This window comes from Tupaia chinensis, unplaced genomic scaffold (assembly GCF_000334495.1).
Source record: "Tupaia chinensis unplaced genomic scaffold, TupChi_1.0 Scaffold000114_1, whole genome shotgun sequence".
Taxonomy (NCBI): Eukaryota; Metazoa; Chordata; class Mammalia; order Scandentia; family Tupaiidae; genus Tupaia; species Tupaia belangeri.
The window spans coordinates 26858-47397 of NW_006159578.1; the positions used below are offsets into that span (position 1 = coordinate 26858).

Genomic DNA, 20540 nt, shown 5'->3' on the forward strand with positions numbered 1-20540 from the left:
ATAAACCTGATTTTGGTAATAAACACCATATATCAAGGAAAGTTCCTGCAGGAGAAAGAACAATATACCAGATAATTTTCAGTGTATATTTATGATATTCTATGCTCTTACATTTTTGTCTCTTTCTCAGAATATTTCAGCGTAAAATATAGACATGGATTCATTAAGATAGAAGCATTTAAGAACAACAACAAAAAAGGCTTTATCCTTCCTCTACCCACCAGGTCTTGTGTCTTTAAGTAAAAATTTTCAAACATATATTCTGTGCTCTTTAAATGAAGTCTTTGGAATTAATAGCTGTGGAAGCATTCAAACCCCCTTGAATGAGACATAAAAGAGTACTGTTGCCATCCAAGCCCTCCTATGTGAAAGAGATGGTCTTCGAGCTCTGCAGCACTGTAGATGCTGAAGCTGGTAATGCAGGTGGTTAAAAAGCTTGTTTCTCTTAATCTGAGTCTGACCAACAGAATTCCTCCCACGGTACTTCTGCAGACGAGCCTGATATAGCCATCTTGGAATACTCTGAACCTTTCCTTGGCTACTCATGCTTCCTTTTCAGGAATATACTCCACAAACTATCTTAAAGAGTTTCTAAAGGACAGCCTATTGAAGGCTAATTGGAACAGCCTGGCTCCTGTGGTGATAAGATGTAAAGAACCATTTTTAGGTTACTTTTTTCAGGGGATATATATGTCACACACTTTTGTAATGTCTATTGAGCCACCTTTTTTTATTGTCTGTGATATTGAAAGTTCTTGGTTTCTTACACATAATCTCACTAGAAATGTCACAACTTTGAAAATGCCCTCCCTTTGGCAGATTAACCTTAATTTTTAGAATTTAAAAGTATTTACCTTAGTAAAGATCATCCTTTGTGTTTATCAATTGCATTTTTGTCTGAATATATTTTAATAGTATAGTATTTTTAGAAACCTGAAGTTTTCCTTTAATTAAAATGCCAACATTAGATTAAGGATTATTACTATTATTATTATTATTATTATTACTACTACTTGTCATAGGGTACGTGCACTCACTGGAGAGAGAAAGACAGAGAGATAGAAAGAAAGAGAGAAATCACTCCCTGGGAGGATGGCCATGCCACAATCCGTTCTCCTCATGCTCCTCTCAGGATTTGGGGCATTCATGCACACGCAATGTGGTGTTTTCTGGTTCTGTTCTGAGACTAGAGTTAGCCATGTGGGATCCATCATCTTAATCATCATGCTACCTGCTGGCCCAATATCAGAGTAATTTTAATAAAAGTTAGTTATATAATGGGATCTTTCTATTTAATATTCCACTGTAATTCCACTGTTTTCAACATTAAGTCTAATATCTTTAAGTACTTGAAGTAGTATTCATATTTCCAGGTCTCTGTAATTTAGCTATAATGGTAGAATTTTGAAACTTAAAGTCTGGTTAGAGTCCCCTGTATTCTACCTCTCCACGATCCTCCAATATATTTTTTAATGAGTTTTTTTTCCATAGAGCATATGCATGTGCCAGAGAGAGACAGAGAAGATGAGAAAAAACCTCGTGGGAGGATGGCCACACTACAATCTCTTCTCCACCATTGCTCTCTCAGGATTTTGGACCTGTATACACATGCATCCAGGGTGATTTTTCATGTCACCAGATATAGGACTTTAACCACAGAACTGGCCATATGAGATCCAGTGCCTTAGACTCCATGCCACCTGCTCGCCCACCCTCCAATAATATTTAAACATTGAATTCCTTAAATTAAATTATTTTCTGTTCTAAACAATTAGAAGATTTTTTTCTCTTTGCTAAACTAATCCTGACTGCTCTACACCAGGGGCCTCATCTAGGGTCAAAAACTTCATACCCAAATGGCACAAGATAACCATGATGTCCTCTGGGATTATTATACCTATATCAAGAGAAAGAAGGTTACTCTTGCCTTCTAGAAGCTTGCCCAGTATTCAGAGAAATTGACTTCCTCTTGTGAGTGCTTATGGGGAATTATTTTCCTATTAGATTTTAGGGACAGAATAACAGGAAAAAAATTAGAACTTTATTTTTCTTAAACCTTTGATTGTCCTTAATGTGCAACTCAAAGCCCACATCCTCCTTTTATCCAAAATGCAATGACTCAGATGACCCCTTCAACTATATGGACTATCGTATGTTTCAAGATGACGATAGTTACTGAGCTGGATATGTAAAGTATTTGTAGTCAAATGCTTTACTCCTGAACTGTAACATAATTTACATGAAATATTTGGCTCACATGAAATCCTAACTCCAATTTCTCCCCATCATCCATCACCTTTTGGATTATCTTTCCAAGCAACCTCAATCCTCTTTATATTTCTCAGAATATTAAATATTAAAACTATATAGCATGGTTATGTCTCATTTTTCATACAAGTTGAGCTTCTCACATAGGAAGAGGAAGTTATGGAAGAGGTAGAGAATTAGATTTAACTGGAGATAGAATTCTGCCAGAGGAATAACATAAAAGGAAAGGTCAAAGGATTGAGAATCTATGTTTGGGAATGATAATTATGGTAGACTATGTAATCCAGGTTGTTAATGAGGAAAATAAGAATATGAGGGGAGGCGAGAGTAGTGAAAAGATAGTAGGACCAATAAGGGCCATTATCTCCTAAAGGTTTAAAATTATTTTTTAAGAGTGATCTCTAAAGCTGTGAATTCAAATTGCTAGATTGCTAGATCTTCTAAATTAACTTTTTTTCATAAGGTATACATCCTATTCAACTCCTATACTCCTCAACCAAACTTTACTGTGGTAAGACCTTTGGGATACAAATAAGCAGTGTTCTATGGTCCCTGTGATATGGAAAGCATGCTTATAATTCATTCATCCATCCATTCACTCATCCATTCATCTGGTGTACATGAATTAATTGTAAAGATATTGGGTTATTGGAAAAGTAATGACACATTTTTGCATAAAAAATATGTTATGACTTTTCCAGTGACCTAATAATATCAAGATATAGTATAGAACTGAATGAGTCATCCTTTTGTCTCAAAGGGAGAGCTATAGAGTTGGGAGAGGCAGGGGGAAATATTTAATTTTAGATTAACAAATGCTGAAATGCACATATGCAAAAGATGGTATGGAGGAACAGAAGAAAACATTTTATTTGAGAAGGCAGCATATTGGCAAACCCCAGGCATTTCCTATGGGTCTTATGCTCGATTCTCTTTGTGTCTCCAGATTAACTTTTATCTGAACTTCTCCTAACCAAAATTGATCTATGTATCCTCATTTCTGAATGCTCAATCTACTAATAGAACATATCAATCAGACTGTAACACAGCACCATTTGCCAGTGACCGAACTGGCCATCTAGGGGAAGGTTGACCTATCCTCTTGAAGGTTTGGTTATGGTGCAGCTGAGAGGTAGCAGTAGGTCAGGCTCTTGTACTACAGAATGATGATTATGTGCTGAAAAAATATATAAGCCAGACTCTATGGTCTATATTCTATATCTATATCAATAATCCATGGTATTATAGACCAAATGGGCCTAACAGATATTTATAAAACAATTTATTGAATAGCTGCAGAATATATATCAGCATCTGGAACATTCTCCAAGATAGGCCATATGTTAGGATACAAAAAAAATCTCAACAAAACAAGTTTTTAAAATCAAAATGATATAGTATCTTTTCCAGCTGCAATAGAATCTTATTATAAATCGATAGCAAAAGTAACTTTAGAAAGTGTACAACTACATGAAAATTAAACAGCATGATCCTGAATTTCCAAAAGATTAATGAAGGAATTAAGGGGAAAATTGTTTAAAATTAATTAATTAATTAATTTATTTTTTTTACATTTTTAAAATACATTCTATCACATTATTTAGCGTTCAAGGTGGTCATTTCAATATAAGAACATTTCTCCCCGGTCAAGTTGATAAAAATATAACAACACTATCTCCCTGTCTTAACAATGAAATTGTTGAAACAAATGAAAATGGAAACTCAACCTTCTAAAACTTATGGGTTATGACAAAGGAGTAGTACTAAGAGGGAAGCTTTTGGCAATAAATGTCTACATAAAAAATAGAAAGGTTTATAAATAAATGACCCAATGATGCATCAAGAAACTGCAAAAGAAAGAACAAACCAAACCCAAAATTAATGAAAAGAAATAAATAATAAAGACCAAAATTGAAATAAATGAAATTTAATCCCTATCCCTTTGTTAATTTTTTTGAGTCTACTTTAATATAAGAAACTATCCTTAAAGAAAAGTCCAAGCTCAAATGGTCCATTACTAAATTTTATCAAACCTTTATAGAAGATTTAATGCAAGTTCTTCACATACAATTCCCAGAAATCAGAGAAAAGTGACACTTTCCAACATATTTATGAGACCACTACCATATCAATACCAAAACCATGCAAAAATATCATAATAAACTATAGGCCTGTATATCCTGCGAATATGGATACAAAAACTATTGATAATTTCTATTAAGAAAATGATTATTTATACAACTAAATGGGATTTATCCCAAAAAAGCTAAGTTGATATTACATTAAAAATCATTTTTTACATCATATAAATAGAGTCTATATAATAGAAAACAAAAAAATGATCATCTCAATACTGGCAGAAAAAGCATTTGACAAAATGCAGTATCTACTCATGATAGAAACATTCAAAAATTATTAATAGAAAGAAGTTTTGTGAATCTGATAAAAGGCATCTGTGAAATAGCTAACGTTATATATAATGGCCAAAGACTAGCTGTTTCTTCAAAATGTCAGGAATGAAACATGAAGGTCCACTTTTGCTACTTCTGTCAACATTGTACTTAAAGGAGTCACAGCAATTAGCAAAAACAATGGCCAAAAGGCATCCAGATTAGGAAAAAAAGAGAATTAAAACCACCTTTATTTTTAGACATAGTTTCATGTATAAAAACCATATACATATAGAAAAATATAGAAATCCAATAAAAATTGTAGGGACTAATAAATGAGTCCAGTAAGTTTATAAGAAATAAGATAAATATAACAAATCTGTGGTATGTTTTTGCACTAGCTATGAGCATTCTGAAGATGGGATTAAGAAAACTCTTTTTACAGAAGCATTTTAAAAAGTAAAATATTTTGGGGGAAATTTAGCAAAAAAGCATAAAACTTATTCTATACATTTTAAAAAAATAATCATGTTATTTTACTTTATTCATTTATTTACATTATTTTTAAATTTGACCAGAAGACAGAGTGGGAGGCGGAGTGAGAAAATAAGCCACCAACTCTGGGACTCAACCAGCGCCCTTAACTGCCACACCACCTGCTGGCCCCTCTATACATTTTTAATTGCTGAGAAGGATAAAAATAAAATCTAAGAGAACAAAAAATTTCTATGTTAATTCATTGTAAGTCTCAATATTGCTAAGATGGCAATACTCAAATTGATCTACAAATTCTACATAATACTATCAGTGTTCTAGCCAGCTTCTTTGTAGAAATTGATGAAATAATTCTAAAATTTATATAGACGTGCAAGAAACCCAGAGCAGTCAAAACAATCTTACAAAAGAAAATAAAAAAGTTGGAGGACTCACATTTTCCAATTTAATGTTTACTACAAACCAATACTAATCAAGACAGTATGTGCTGGTGAAAGGATGGGCATATAGATCAATAGAATTCAATTGACAGTTCAGACATAAACTCATCTGTCTATGGTTAAAAGGTTGTCTGCAGGATACCAAGAACATTTGATGAGTAAAAGATAGTTTTTTTCAATAAATGGCATTGGGTCAGTTGCATAACGGCATGCAAATTCATAAAGTTGAACCCTTACCTCACAACACATACAAAAAGGAATCCAGAGCTGACTTAGTGGTCAACAGTAATGGGTTGCTCAAGAGAAACTGCATTTCAAATGGTGACTGTAACTTCAATTTACATCCAAGTTATCCTGAAACACACTGGACACATGTGCAAGTATCAAAGATACAACAGGAGCACTGAAGGAAGGGGACCTCAATGTGATCAAACCTGTGGAGGGTGCTTATCTCTTTCTCTCTTTCACTCTGACATGCACACTCACATTGTTCTATTGTGAATAAATTTAAGCAATTAATCCAAATGGGTCAAAGATCAACATGTGAAAACTAATACTACAAAATTCTTGGAATAAAGCATAAAAAAAGTCTTCATAATCTTAAGTTAAGCAATGAGTTCTTTGTCATGACATTAAAAGATTATTAAAAAAGAGAAAAACAGGTAAAATGGACATTAAAGTTTTTTTCTGGAATTATAAAAGACCCAGTATTGCCAAAGCAATTCTGCACAAGAAGAGTGGAGTGGGCTGCATCTCACTCCCTGACCCAAAAATATACTACAAAGCTGTGGTAATCAAAACAGCATGGTACTGGCACAGAAACAGACATGTGGACCAATGGAACATAATAGAGTCCCCAGAAATAAATTCCCAAACATACAGTCAACTGATTTTTGACAAGGGGTATCAGTCAATCCAGTGGGAAAAGGAAAATCTCTTCAACAAATGGTGCTGGAAAAACTGGATTTCTACTTGCAGAAAGATGAATCTGAACCCTTACCTCTCACTTTTGACAAAAATCAAGTCAAGGTGAATCAGAGATCTAAATCTAAGACCTCAATATAAAACTGCTGCTGGAAAACACTGGGGAAACTCTGGGAAACACTGGAGTAGGGAAAGACTATGTGTCAGATAAGGCACTGATAACCAGAATTCACAAGGAACTCAAGCAGCTGTTACAAAAAAAGATGATCAATCCTATTAAAAGATGGGAGAATGAGTTGAAAAACCCACTCTCTAAAGATGACATACGAATAACTAAAAGCCATATGAAAAAATGCTCAACATCCCTCATTGTAAGGGAAATGCAGATCAAAACATTAATGAGATATCACCTAACCCCAGTCAGAATGACTAAGATTATTAAAAAAAAAAAAAAAAAAAAGATAAATGCTGGAAGGGGTGTAGTGAAAGGGAACTCTCTTACACTACTGGTGGGAATGTCAATTGGTCCAACCACTGTGGAGAACAATTTGGAGATTCCTCAAAAATCTACAAATAGAACTACCTGTGATCCAGCAATCCCATTCCTTGGTATCTACTCAAAGGACAGAAGAATGTTTAATCCGAAAAGTGCTTGCACAGCAATGTTTATTGTGGCACTTTTCACAATTGCTAAGTCATGGGACCAAGCCTAATGCCCATGAACTGATGAATGGATAGAGAGACTGTGGCATATATACTCAATGGAATACTAATCAGCCATAGAAAACAACAAAATCCTGACTTTTGACAGAAAGTGGATGAATATGGAAGATTTACTGTTGAGTGATGCAAGCCAGGCTATGAAGGAGAGATATTGTATGTCCCCACTTAATATATACTGAGTGTCTGCACTCTATGACCAAAACTGATTGACTAAAGGATATAGAAAGACAGTATATGGATGTAAATACCAGATACGGTGTGTGTGAAAGAGTAGGGTATGAGGAAGTTCATTTAGAAGAAAAATGGGGAAGCAAAGCATTAATGAGAGAAAGAAATGTGGTGTTATCTGTGGAAGATATTTTATAGCTTTATCAACTGGAGTAGGGACAATGGCACAACATTTAAATTTTTCATTTTTTAATAATTTACTGCTGAATGAAGCAAGCCAGGCTATGAAGGAGAGGCATTGTATGTCCCCACTTAATATATACTGAGTGTCTGCACTCTAGGACTGAAACTAATTGACTAAAGGATATAGAAACACAGTATATAGATGTAAATACCAGATATAGTGTGTGTGAAAGAGGAGGGCCTGAGGAAGGACATTTAGGGGAGGGACAGGGAGGCAAAGCATTAATGGCACAAAGAGGTGTAGTATTATCTGTTGAAGATATTTTGTAGTTTTATCAACAGTACTAGGGAGAAATGTTCACCTGTTGAAATATTAATTTTGTAAGCTAAGTCATGTGATTGAATGTATAAAAGAAAAATGAAATAAAAAATGTAAAAAGAAATAAAGAAAAAAAAGTAAATTTTTAAAAGTTATATTTCAAAGGAAACTATTTATAAAGAAAGTGAGGAGTCTATAGAGTGGTAGAAAATATTTGCATATAATATCTCATTAGGAATGTGTACCTAGAATTATAAAAATTGTACAAATGAAAATTTAAAATTTAACTAATGTAACCCTCAAAATTCCTTCACTGCTGTACATAATCTAATCTCTCATTATCTGTTTTAGAACCTCAATTACTATGCTCATAATCAGATGGGAGTAATCTACTTTCCACCTCTATGAGGTTTATAAGTTAGAAGCTATTCAACTTTGATATCTGCCAGTTTAAATAACTTATGGGTTATGACAAACAAGTAGTACTAAGAGGAAAATATTTATTTATTGAAAATTAAAACAAACTAAACGACCTGGTCTAATGCTTTGGGGAAGAAAAAGGTATGATTTGCTTATTGACAGATTTCTCAAAAATTTCCATGGAAATTATTATGTTAAAAATATCTTTGGTGGGGAACCAGCAGTTAGCATAATGGCTATGTCACTGGATTCCCACAGAGTCGACCAAGGTTCGTGTCCCGGACCTGGTGGCTTAAAACTCACGCTGGGCGCGTGTGCGTGCGTGCCCAAGATCCCAAGAGGAGAATGGAGGAGAAGGGATTGTGGCGTGACCATCCCCCCTGGGGGGTGATTTCTCACTTTCTGTCTCTCTGTATCTGTCTGTCTGGCGAGTGCACGTGCTGTATAGCGAAAACCTCTCCAAAAAAAAAAAAAAAAATCTTTGGTGGAACCAACAGATGGCATAATTGTTATGCTGCTGGACTTCCACATGGCTGACCGCAGTTTGAGTCCTGGACCTAGAGTCTTGAAACTCATGTCAGGCACATGCGCAAAGGTAACCAAAATCCCAAGAGAAAGGTGAGGTACAAAGGATTGAGATATGGCCGTCCCCCCTAGGAGTAATTTCTTGCTATCTGTCTTTCTGCCTTTCTGGTAAATGCACACGCCCTATAGCAAAAATCTCTCTGAAAAAATGCCTTTTGCTTTTGGTGTAATTTTATTTTCTCTTGGAACTAATCCCTTCCATTCTAATTTTCAACTTTGTTTGAATAGAGAGGGACAGCATTTTCTCTTAAGTTGGTTTGTATTTTCTCTGTATTGTGAACATATATTAAATTCTGTTTTTACTTTCTCTTTTTTTGATTAATTAAATGTCATCATCTTTTTTAAAACTGTTATTAACTTTCTCCTTTTCTTCCCTTGTCTCTCCCTTCTTTCCTTCCTTCTTTTTTTCTCTATTTCTTCTTTTTTTCTTTAGTAAAATAACTTATTTTTTCCCAAATGCAACTGCAACTATGAAAATAAAATATTCCAAAGCAGCTTTAATGTGTTTCTTGCTTCCATATGTGTATACACACACACACACACACACACACACACACATCTGTGAACATTATAAATTTTAAAATAGTTTAAAACTGTAGGACTGGCCCTATGGCCTAGTGGTTAAGACAGCTGGGTCCTAAAAGACCAAACAGTATATTCAAATCATGGCTCCAATGGGTTGAAAAACATACTAGTTATGTGTGCATGTGGCACAGTCTTGATAGGATGGAGAAATAAAAGAGAAAGGCTAGTGGAATGACAACACCCCAATGGGAGTTCTTTCTCCCTCGTCCTCTCTCTTTCTCACTGTTTCTCTCTGGTGAGTACATGTACTCTCTGGCCAAAAGAAAAGGAAGAAAAATCTTTAAACTGCATCCTTTTTAGAGTTGGAAAACTATAAAGCCAGGGGATATCAAACAATTAGACAATACTTCAGTTACTTTGTAAACTAAGTGACCATTTTTACTGGACATATTCCACTTTTTCCACATTTATTTATCAATGCTCAATAATTTTTACAAATGTTCTGGACTCTTTTATTTGTCAACTGAGGGAAAAACCTAGTTACACTGTCTAGTACTTTCCTTAGAGCTACCTGCATCTCTTTGTTCCTAAGACTGTAAACGATGGGGTTAAGCAGAGGTGTCAGCACCGTATATGTCACAGACATCAGCATGTCTTCACCGAATGAGTCACGGTTCTTTGGCCTCAAATAGACAAAGCAAGCAAAGCCATAGTGTATGGACACGACTGTGAGATGGGAAGAACAAGTTGAGAAGGCCTTATACCTCCCCTTCACAGAGGGCATCTTCATGACTACAGACACAATGAAGACATAGGAAATCATAATTAAAGTAAAACTACCCACCAAAACAAAGGCAGAGAACCCAAAAATAGCCATTTTATGATGGGAAGTATAATCACAAGCAAGGCTGACCACAGGTGAGATGTCACAGAAAAAATGTTGGATGATGTTGGAATCACAAAACGACAAGCTGAATACAGTGAGGATGATGCACAGAGAAACCAGGAACCCAATCATGCAGGAGGCCATCATGAACTGAAAGCAGATCTTTTGGGTCATCAGGATTGAGTACTGCAGTGGGTTGTGGATAGCTATGTAACGGTCATAAGACATGGCAGCCATTATGAAACAATTGTTGGCTGCCAAGCCCAAGAAGAAAAACATCTGTGTGGCACACTCGGAAAGAGAAATGGTCTTGCTCTCTGATAGCAGGTCTACTAACATGCGTGGAAGGACCACCATAGACGTACAGGTTTCTGAAAGGGACAGGCCACAGAGAAAATAGTACATGGGAGTGTGAAGGTTGTGACTGAAATTGATGGCCACCATGATTGACAGATTTGCAGCTATGATGGTCACATGGGAGAAGAAAATTACCATGAAGAGGAAGTTCTGCAGGTCTGGGAAACTGGAAAATCCCCATAGAAGGAATATACTCACTGTGGTGTAATTGCCCATCTTCCTGGTGGGCATGGAGTCTATTCCACAGGTGCAGAGTTACTGTTGGTCAAGACTCTGAAATAATTATTAACAGCTCTCTCTGCACTGATATCACCTGGACTTTATGTCAAGCCCCGTAGCAAGTATAAGGAAACTCTTAGAGAATCTGAAAAAAAGGATATAAATATATCTCACTGAAATCAAGGCTAGGAGACTGAATGAAGAGGAGGATTCTTATAGAATGAGAGTCTCTATAAACTTCATACTGTGGGCCAAATTATTTCCTTGGATTTTACTCTTGAAACTGTTCTTTATGTCTCTTGTCTCCATTCTAGATCTGCAAGAAAGGAGCAAAACATGAATTTAAATGCTATAATCCAACCCACTGGATTTTAAGATGCCACATTTTCAGATGCTTTTTGTAATCCTTGGCACTTAGAAGTGCTTAATAAAATGTTCATTAAGTGAGGAAAATAAAATAATTAAATCATTAAAAATTTAATATATCATTTTAAAATTCTGGAGAGATCAATGAAAATTTTTTAAAGAACATTAATTTTTATGAAATTCAATCTACAATGCAGTATCTCAAAGAGTTATATACGTAGTAATGACTAAACAAGATAAATGAATTTAGCATGTAACTTCTTGGTTTCTCTCTGAAGCTTAGTATTCACAATATCAATTATTTTTAATACAATAATTCATATTGTGAATACTAATACAATATTAATGCTAATACAATAATCCTTAATACATATCAATAATTTTTTAATTAGTCTAAATATATCCAATAGCTAGCACAGCTGACACATACCTATACATGTACCCAAATCTGACCCTAGGCATAAACCCCAGTGAGTAGAATGAACATACTATAAAGTAGTACCCAGCTGTGCCCATACACCTTGCTGCAGTCATCAAATGTGCATTTTTTTCCTCCTGCAACTTTTTACTCCTCCACATCTTTTACCTCAATAAGTCACTTCTAAAATCCCAGATATCTGTTTGCCAACATCTTAATCTTTTTAATAATTTCCCCTGATATTACTCTGCATCTACTCCACAGAGTGAATATGGTCTGTACTCAACACAAACTTTTTTTATGTCATGCTATGCCTCTTCATTGTAGATGTCTTTTTGATCCCCTTTGCTTACGAGCTAGATAATGCCAAGAACTTCTAATTTTTATTATACGTTTTAAGTATATGGTTTTATATATCTTTAGAGTTATCCTAAGAGAATGTCTGTGCCTGACAGAAGAAATGGAAAGATATGAAGATATGATCATAGAGTGAAGTGCAGATACCAGGGCATGTAGGGTAGGAGAGAAGGCACTAGAGATTGAGTAATAGAGGGTATGTGGGAGGGGGAAAGGTAGGAACATTTAGCAGACAAAAGAATGTAAAGTTCTTTGTTGAGAAAAAAAAAAGAATAAAAAGAAAGCCAAATGACATTTTTAAAATGATATTAAAATATTATTGTTTGCAGTGGGAGACTGTGGCTGAGAGTGATCCTTGATTTGTCAGAAGTGAATCAGGTGATATGCACACTTGCACAGCATATTTATACCTCGACAGTGAGAATCTAGAGAACTAGTTGACTGCTTGGCTAGTTGATTATATTTGATTTCATCTCACCACTAATGCCTATGTATGCATTGGAGATTTTGCCTGTTTATTCCTTTTTTTTTTTGCCATGAATATCCACTATATGAGCAACATCCCACTTTTCCCATATAGAGCATTTCCTTTTATGACTCTTCTACTTACCTATGTTATTTTCTCTAACTTGTAATGTCCTTCCTGCCATTCTCTGCCTGCTGAAAGCATAGCTTTCTTAAAGGGCAACTCGAATGTCATTTCTCATCAGAAGTCTCCCTAAACCTTTCTGACTGTGTAAATCATCTTCTACATTGACATGACATTTTCTTGTAATGTGATTTTTAAAAAACAATTTGACTCCTACATTAAATATAGCAGAGACTTGTATAGAATTTGATATTCTTCAATTTACAGCATAAGCTGAGTAACTGTAGGTTTTTGACCAAGATTATTTCAATGGCCATAAATATATATATAATCCCATATTCTTCAGAAAGCCTTCCATGACTATTACTTCAATCCATTTACTAATTCCTTCTCAATCCCTGTTTGGTCCTGTAGATTTTAAGAATCATGCCACCTAGCAATGTGAAAGCAATGAGTAGATGCTTTCTAAATATTTGCTTTGTTGCGTTTATGAAAGCTGAACAACAATGAAAATGATCAAAAACATCTCAAAACTTCAGGAGTGGTTGCTTAGATCTTAGAAAGAAAAAAATTATTTTTACATTCTAGATACTACCCATATTTATTTTAGATTAAATCACAGTTGTTGTATAAATTATCTTCTATAGAATGGCATTTAAGAATCACTAAAAGAACTCTATCAAAACAATATAATTCCACACACCAATACCCATCTGAAGTTCTTGGCAAATCTCTCCAAGGAAAGAAATCTCTGGAAAAACAAAATATTGGACTTTCATAATGCTTTTCATATATGTTAACGGTAAGTTCTCATTTCCTCCTACTATTTCAATACAGTAGTGATAGAAGAGATGTACATTTGACATTATTTCCATTCTTCCAAATGACCCTGACAGCCACTACAGAACAAGATGCCTATAATATTGCATCAACTCTTCTGTTTGCTTTGCCCCAGATTTCCCATCTTTTTACACTTGGCTTTTGGCTTCAGTTGGTCATTCTGTTAACTCTTTTCAATTTTTTGAAGCTTTCTCTCATACATTTTTCTAAGTTCCCTTTCTACCAAGAATAAAAAAATTGAAAACATTAATTTTCACCTTTTATGTGTCCATAGTTTATTCAATACCGTCTAACCTACAAATTCTTGGTTATTAGAATATATAAAATAATGTTCATTGCAAAGAGTGAAAATAAAACCTCTAAAATTCTCACCTTCTACTCTTAAAAATCATTAAGCAATTAATCTGCAGGAAGAATTTACTCTCACAACTCAGCTGTGTGTCTGCAGTCCCTCCTGTGATTTCACATATTTCATAATTCTGAGATAAATTTTAAGGCAATTTGTTCCTTTGGAATGTTTGCCATGAGTCCCCACTGAATTTAGAGCCTTTTATAAAATAAAAAGTGGGGTCATTATTTTTTATAGAAGGAGCTCAGAACTGTCGAGATTTTAATGAGAGTCCTGGGGCCAGTGCAGACCATTATCTTGAGACTACTTCTTTATTTTTTTTCTTTTTTAATCTATTTATTTATTTACATTTTTTTATACACTCAATTGTATTATTTAGCTTAGAAAGTGAACATTTCGATATGTGAAGATTTCTCCCCGGTCCAGTTGATCAAAATATAACAACACTACCCCCCTGTCCCGACAATGCTCTGTCTCTGTATCCCTCCTCCAAAAGGTCTTGTGCTCTGTATTACCTAACATGATGCTTACAAAAATGTTTTTTTTTTTCTTTTAATCTTCACATACCATACGGACTTTTCAGTGATGTTTGCTCTTATTCTTCCAACAAATAGTAGACATAATTGCAATTCAACTTGCTAAAAATATCTCTTGGAATGTAGATAATTCATTACCTTCGGCATATTTTACTTCCTGTACAATAATACCATTTATTTTATAATTCTTTTAAACTTCCAAGTCTCTCAGGTCTCTTCTACACTATCCTCCAGGCAAGGGAATGGGTTGTTATTACAAGCTAATTGCCTGGGGAAACAAAAAGAGGGTAGGAAGAAAACGAACACACAGTGTGATTACTGTGATCACTTTCTCGTGGGACAACCTGCTATAGAAGACCTTGCTGAAAAGGAAAATTCGATTTCATCCCAATCCCCAGTTACTGCACTGGCATTTATAATAGCCACAAGTGGCTCCCAATCACCCCTCTCATCAGTTCATGCCACAAAGGCATCACCGTCTGTACTGTCTTCCACCCAATGTGCTATCAGATTTTATCTCCAATATCTGCTCTCATAGTCTTAATACTTCAGGTAAATCAAACAACACAATGTCTTCTAATTAAATTCTATATTTTCCTTATTTTGTTTCCCATTCCTTCTGTCTGAAAAGCCCTTTTTCTGATATAACCATCCAAAATCTTGCACATATTTGTAGGTTTGGAACAAATGCCACTTTATCCCAGAAGCCCATTGTTTGCGTAATGCATAAAAACCAAGACAGAAATTTCATCATTATGAATGAATTATAAAAGGAGAGGAACTTTAAATTGCCTCCACTGGGTACCAGACCTTCAATGTTAACTTCTTTGGTATATCAGTGTAGGTAGCATAATAATAAATTAAGAACTTTTGAAACTAAGTAAACATTTGTGGGCTTTTCCTAGATCTTCCTTACCAAGCCAGGGAATATATCTTCCACATTCTTTGAGAAGTGGATGCTAATGTTGATAAGCCATACAATTTATTTTTTCCTTTTCTTTATTTGGAAGAGGTTTTTGCTATAGGGCGTGTGCACTCGCCAGACAAAGAAACAGAGAGACAGAAAGCGAGAAATCACCCCCCAGGGGAGATGGTCACTCCGCAATCCCTTCTCCTCCATTTTCCTCTCTGGATCCTGGGCATGCACGCACATGTGCCCAGTGTGAGTTTAAGCCACAGAGTCCTGGACTCAAACCGCCGTCAACTAAATGGGAGTCCAGCGACACGGCCATTATACTAACTGCTGGTCCTGAGTCATACAATTTTGAGAATTTCTCTTGACCTAAAGGAATGTAATTGACTAGAAATATCTAGGAGTGCATGCTCTTCCAACCAGGGTAGCCCGCAGTCAACAAATGAATAATACGGTGATTTATAACAATAATAAAAATGCTCTCTTCCAGCAAGATATGTCTGTTCATGCTCCAGTGTTCCCTGTGAGATTAGACTGGAGCTAACTTCAGCTGACCACCTTTTTTATTTGGTTTCTCCCCATGCCTTGTCCTACTTCTTTTTCATCCTTAAAGTTTTCCCTCAAGACCACCCCTTCATTAAATCACTTGCATTAGAGTTGCTATGACTGTGCTTTTGGAAAGACTTGTCATAAAATAGTCTTAAGGAATACACAGGAGTTGGGGAGGCATGTACTTTATTACACACTTTCAAAATTAAAAAGCGATCAAGTATAAACATCCAGTTCTGATTGCTGGCTTGTATTCCTTCTACTTGAGGGACTAGATATAACTCTTACTCATCACTGCTAGTCATACATAAAAAAAAGACTGGATTTTAGTCTGTGAGACACATTGCTCTTTTTTCTTTTGGTGCTGGGATTTCTGCTAAATGGACCTCCTTACTAGAAATTACCAGGGATTTTTTTTTTATGCGTCTCTTCATAGGTCAGCCAGTAAATTCTGAGTTTATATCCCTTACTTTCTATTAATGTGTGTTATACAGTCTGCCAAAGAGGTGGAGCTGTGTGTTGCTGTACTTCTGCATCTCTCTACTGTAAATCATTCATTATTATCCTCTGCTCTTCGAGATGCAATGTAAGGCAGCTGCAGGAAGATAGAAAAAAATTTTTTTCTGCTAAAAGAAAAGAGCTACAAAAACTACTGCCTCTCCTCTCAGTTTTGAAAGAAAAAGTACATAATACTTCTTTCACAAAACTTTTAACCATTTTCTTAGAAATAGTAATCTAGAGCATCAATCATTTCATTCATTCACTCATTAAGTTTTTTGAAAATTATATTGAGTACCTCCTATATTCCAGAAACTTTCTAGGCTTTTGGATATATGATTGACAACCAACCAAAGATGTCTGCCCTCATAGATTTTATCTTCTAGCATCTCCAAAACTAAAAGAGAAGGAACTATAGTCTGGTGTTAACTTGATATGCCAAAAGGCCAAAAGAAGAAAGAATAATTCAATAAAGCTACCAAACAGAGTAAGTACCAATAAATTCAAATAATTAAAATTCTGTCTACTATTCAGCTTATGTAACAAGTGTGTTTGCTTGCTTGATCATTTAATTGCAATGATTGTAATTTTCAGTTTTGTAATTTCTATTTGTTTCCTTGTTATAATTTCTTCTTTTTTTACTGAAAACTTTTGTTTTCTGAGACCAGCAGATGTAATAATGGTTACGTTGCTCGACTCCTATGTAGTTGACCACAGTTCGAGTCCTGGATCTGGAAGCTTAAACTCACACTGTGTGTGTGGGTGCGTGCCCATGGTTCTGAGAGAAGAATGGAGGAGAAGGGATTGCAATGTGGTCATTCTTCCTGGGGGGGTGATTTCTCACTTTCTGTCTCTCTGACTGTCACTATTTTTCTGGTGAGCACACACTCTATAGCAAAAATCTCCAAAAAAAAAAGAAAGAAATAAAAGAAAAGAAAAGAAAGAAAGAAAAAAGAAAAGAAAATGTTGTCATCTTCCTCTTCATTTTTTATGCAAATTAATGCAGGCTCTTTTTTTTCTTTTCAGTTTTTGATATAGGGTGTGTGATATCGCTAGAGAAAGAGGGAGAGAGAGAGCGAGAGAGAGGGAAAGTAAAAAATCATGCCCCAGTGGGAATGGCCACACTGCAATCCCTTTTCCTCCATTATCCTCTCCATATTTTGGGCACACACGCATCTACCTGTGCGGGTGTGTTTTTCAAGCTATAGGATCCAGGACTCAAACCACTCAGTTGGCTATGTGGGATCCAGCCTCCTTAACCTTCACACCACCTGCTGGCCCAATTTTTGAACTTAGTTTCAGACGTTCTTAATTTATTGTTCATTTTAAACTTAAAAATTTTTTCCGCTATTTTCATGATCAAGCATGTCTGCACACACCCGAGCACGTGAGAAATGAGCACTTTCCATAGTCAGGTCACATTGTGATCCCTTCCTCTGGTCTCTCATCTTGTCACATGCTGGGCATTCACACACATATACAGTGTGTCTCAGGTTGATTGGGCCAAAGACTCAAACTGTGCTTTTCATATGGGCTCCAGCTTTTCTTAAGGAATGTTGCTACCATTGCACGAAGGAGCTGACTCTGAAACACTTTTCAATGGCTGCTTTAAAATCCTTGTCAGATAATTTGTGCATCTTGGGATCAGCAGTTGGCGTATTGGCTATGTCGCTGGACTCCCAGGTAGTCAACCATGGTTCGCGTCCCAGACCTGGTGGCTTAAACTCATGCCAGGCGCATGTGCGTGCATGCCCAAGATCCCGGGAGGAGAATGGAGGAGAAGGGATTGCGGCGTGGCCAACTCCCTGGGGGGTGATTTCTCACTTTCTGTCTCTCTGTCTCTCTCTGTCTTTCTGGTGAGCGCACATGCCCTCTAGCAAAAACCTCTCCAAAAAAATAAAGTGAGAAAGCAAGCTGCCAAATCTGGGACTTGAACCATGGTCAGACATGTGAGAGCTCAGCACCTTAACCACGGTTTTTGGTTTGTTTTCGAAGAGAGGTTTTTGCTATAAGGTGCCTGTGCTCGCTGGAAAGACAGAAAGAAATAGAGATAGAAAGCAAGAAATCACCCCCTAGTGGGGATGCCCACACCACAATCCTTTCTCCTCCATTCTCTTCTCAGGGTCTTGGGCATGCACGTACATGAGCCCAGTGTGAGTTTTAACTGCTGGCTCCAGAACTCGAACTGTGGTCAACTATGTGGGAGTCCAGCAATGTAACCATTATGCCATCTGCTGGTCCCAACAGGTGTTTATTTTATTATGGACATGTCAGATACATATTTTGAAACTCTAGATCATTACCTTAATTCAGCAGGTAGGCTCCTGTTGAGGTGCCGCTGAAACCCCAGGTAAGTGTGTATATCTAACTCCCTGCTGGGCCCAATGATACCACTCTGAAATACTGGAATGCTGACTCATTTCCTTAACAGAGATGGGTAAGATGGACGTTCAGCTCCCCTTCTGCTCTGTTGGCTCCTTCCCAATTAAGAAATGAAGAACTGATACATGCTACAACTTGAAAACAGTAGGCTAAGTTTCAGAAACCGACTCAAAAGTCTCTATGTCATAAAATATAATAATCTTTATTGATTGAATGTAGATTAGTGGTTGCTTATGACCGTGAGGATGAGGCAAGGAACTGACAAATAAAAGATGCAGGATTTTTTTGTTGTTGTTAAAGTTATAAAACTCTTGACTATGGTAAAAGTGGCACACATATGTGAATATGCCAAAAACGAATGAACTATACATTAAACATTGGACGTATAACTCACTAAAGCTCTTAAAAACAATTTTATGGACAGAGCCATGGTAATGCAGGCAATAGGGTGCTATTGCATAGTATTGGACTGTGGAGGAAGGCCCTGGGTTCATATCCTGGGCTCATAGGGTGTTAACTAACCTTAACAACTGATAGCAGTATAAGTTCAGTAAGGATGTAGTAGATTTAAAAGACACAATTAAATTTAACTTCACTAAAATGTATGTAAAACTACAGTATATTTATTAGAATTAACGTAGAATATTTTATCAAAATGGCCATATACAGAGCCATGAATCAAGTCTCATAGTATTTTAGGTATTGAGTTTTCTAGGTATCTTTTAGAGAATATTGCCAGGCAAAAACATATCTACATATCAGCTGAACTTTGTTGATGATAACATGTATAGTATCCCCAACTGGACTAGTGGGAAATGTATAAATGTTGGAACATTCACTTTACAAGCTAAGTGACATATGTGATTAAATGTTTAAAAGAAATAAAAATAAAAATAAATAAAAAGAAAGTAGTTAGATTAATTGATATTTTATAAATTATTAAGATGGGGGAAGGGAAAGCAACTGTACATACCAGAGACAATGAGGGCGTAAGGTGGGAAATGATAGCAGGTGAAAAATAGGGAAATGAAAAATTATTTGTTGAAAATATCATGTATGATGAACCCACTATATAGTATATTCTAGATGTTAAATCACATTTTGTATGCTGTGATGATGTACAGTGAATGAATGTAAAATAAATTTTAAAATATTTTTATGTTAAAAAGGTAACTAAAACATTTCCAGTGTTTTAGAAAATATGCAATGCATTTGTAAATAGTATAAAAACTTTTTAAAATTCATGATAAAAAAGAGATGTGCTCAATTAAATACTGAAATATAGCACATTTAATCTTATTGGACACTACTAAAGTAATGATTACAAAAGTAAGGAAAATATAACTATACTATAGTAAGGAAAATAAAACTATACACAATATACTGCAAAGAAAAAAAAGTCATCTTTTGCATAATATTAAAAATAATGGTTGAAAGCAATGATCTAAGTGTCTTTCTCAATAACTTAGGTGAAGAACATTAACTTATGTCCAAAGACATAAAGAATGATAAAGATGTATAAAGTTTTCTGAAATAGAAATTAATGTACAAGAAAGCACAAAACAAAGCTTTCATTTCTTGAAAATCCTAATAAAATGGATTAATTTCCAATAAGACAATAAATACATAGAAACGAAAATATCCAGTATGGAAAAGGAATGTTATGTAACATACAAAATAAGAAGGTATGATTTTGAAATATAAAGAAAAGGTAAAATAAGAACACCAAAGAAACCATAGAAATAAATTGAAAAACTAAATATTCTTTTACCCATTAAAGACAATTCATCTTTCAGGGAAAAATTCGTCCACAAAAATAGAAGTACAGATGATTTTAATGT

At 35.4% G+C, this 20540-nt stretch overlaps 1 protein-coding gene across 1 annotated transcript; it reads right to left on the minus strand.

The window, feature by feature from the left end:
- Positions 1–9921: 9921 nt before the first annotated feature.
- Positions 9922–10899, minus strand: LOC102471079 (olfactory receptor 10T2). Its single transcript, XM_027770138.1, has one exon. It carries the CDS (start codon positions 10897–10899, stop codon positions 9922–9924), a length of 978 nt encoding a protein of 325 aa, XP_027625939.1.
- Between the last annotated feature and the right edge of the window lie 9641 nt (positions 10900–20540).

What these genes read in the sequence shown, in the direction of transcription:
- LOC102471079 (XM_027770138.1), bottom strand. Translation starts at nt 10,899, where the DNA reads ATGGGCAATTACACCACAGTGAGTATATTCCTTCTATGGGGATTTTCC.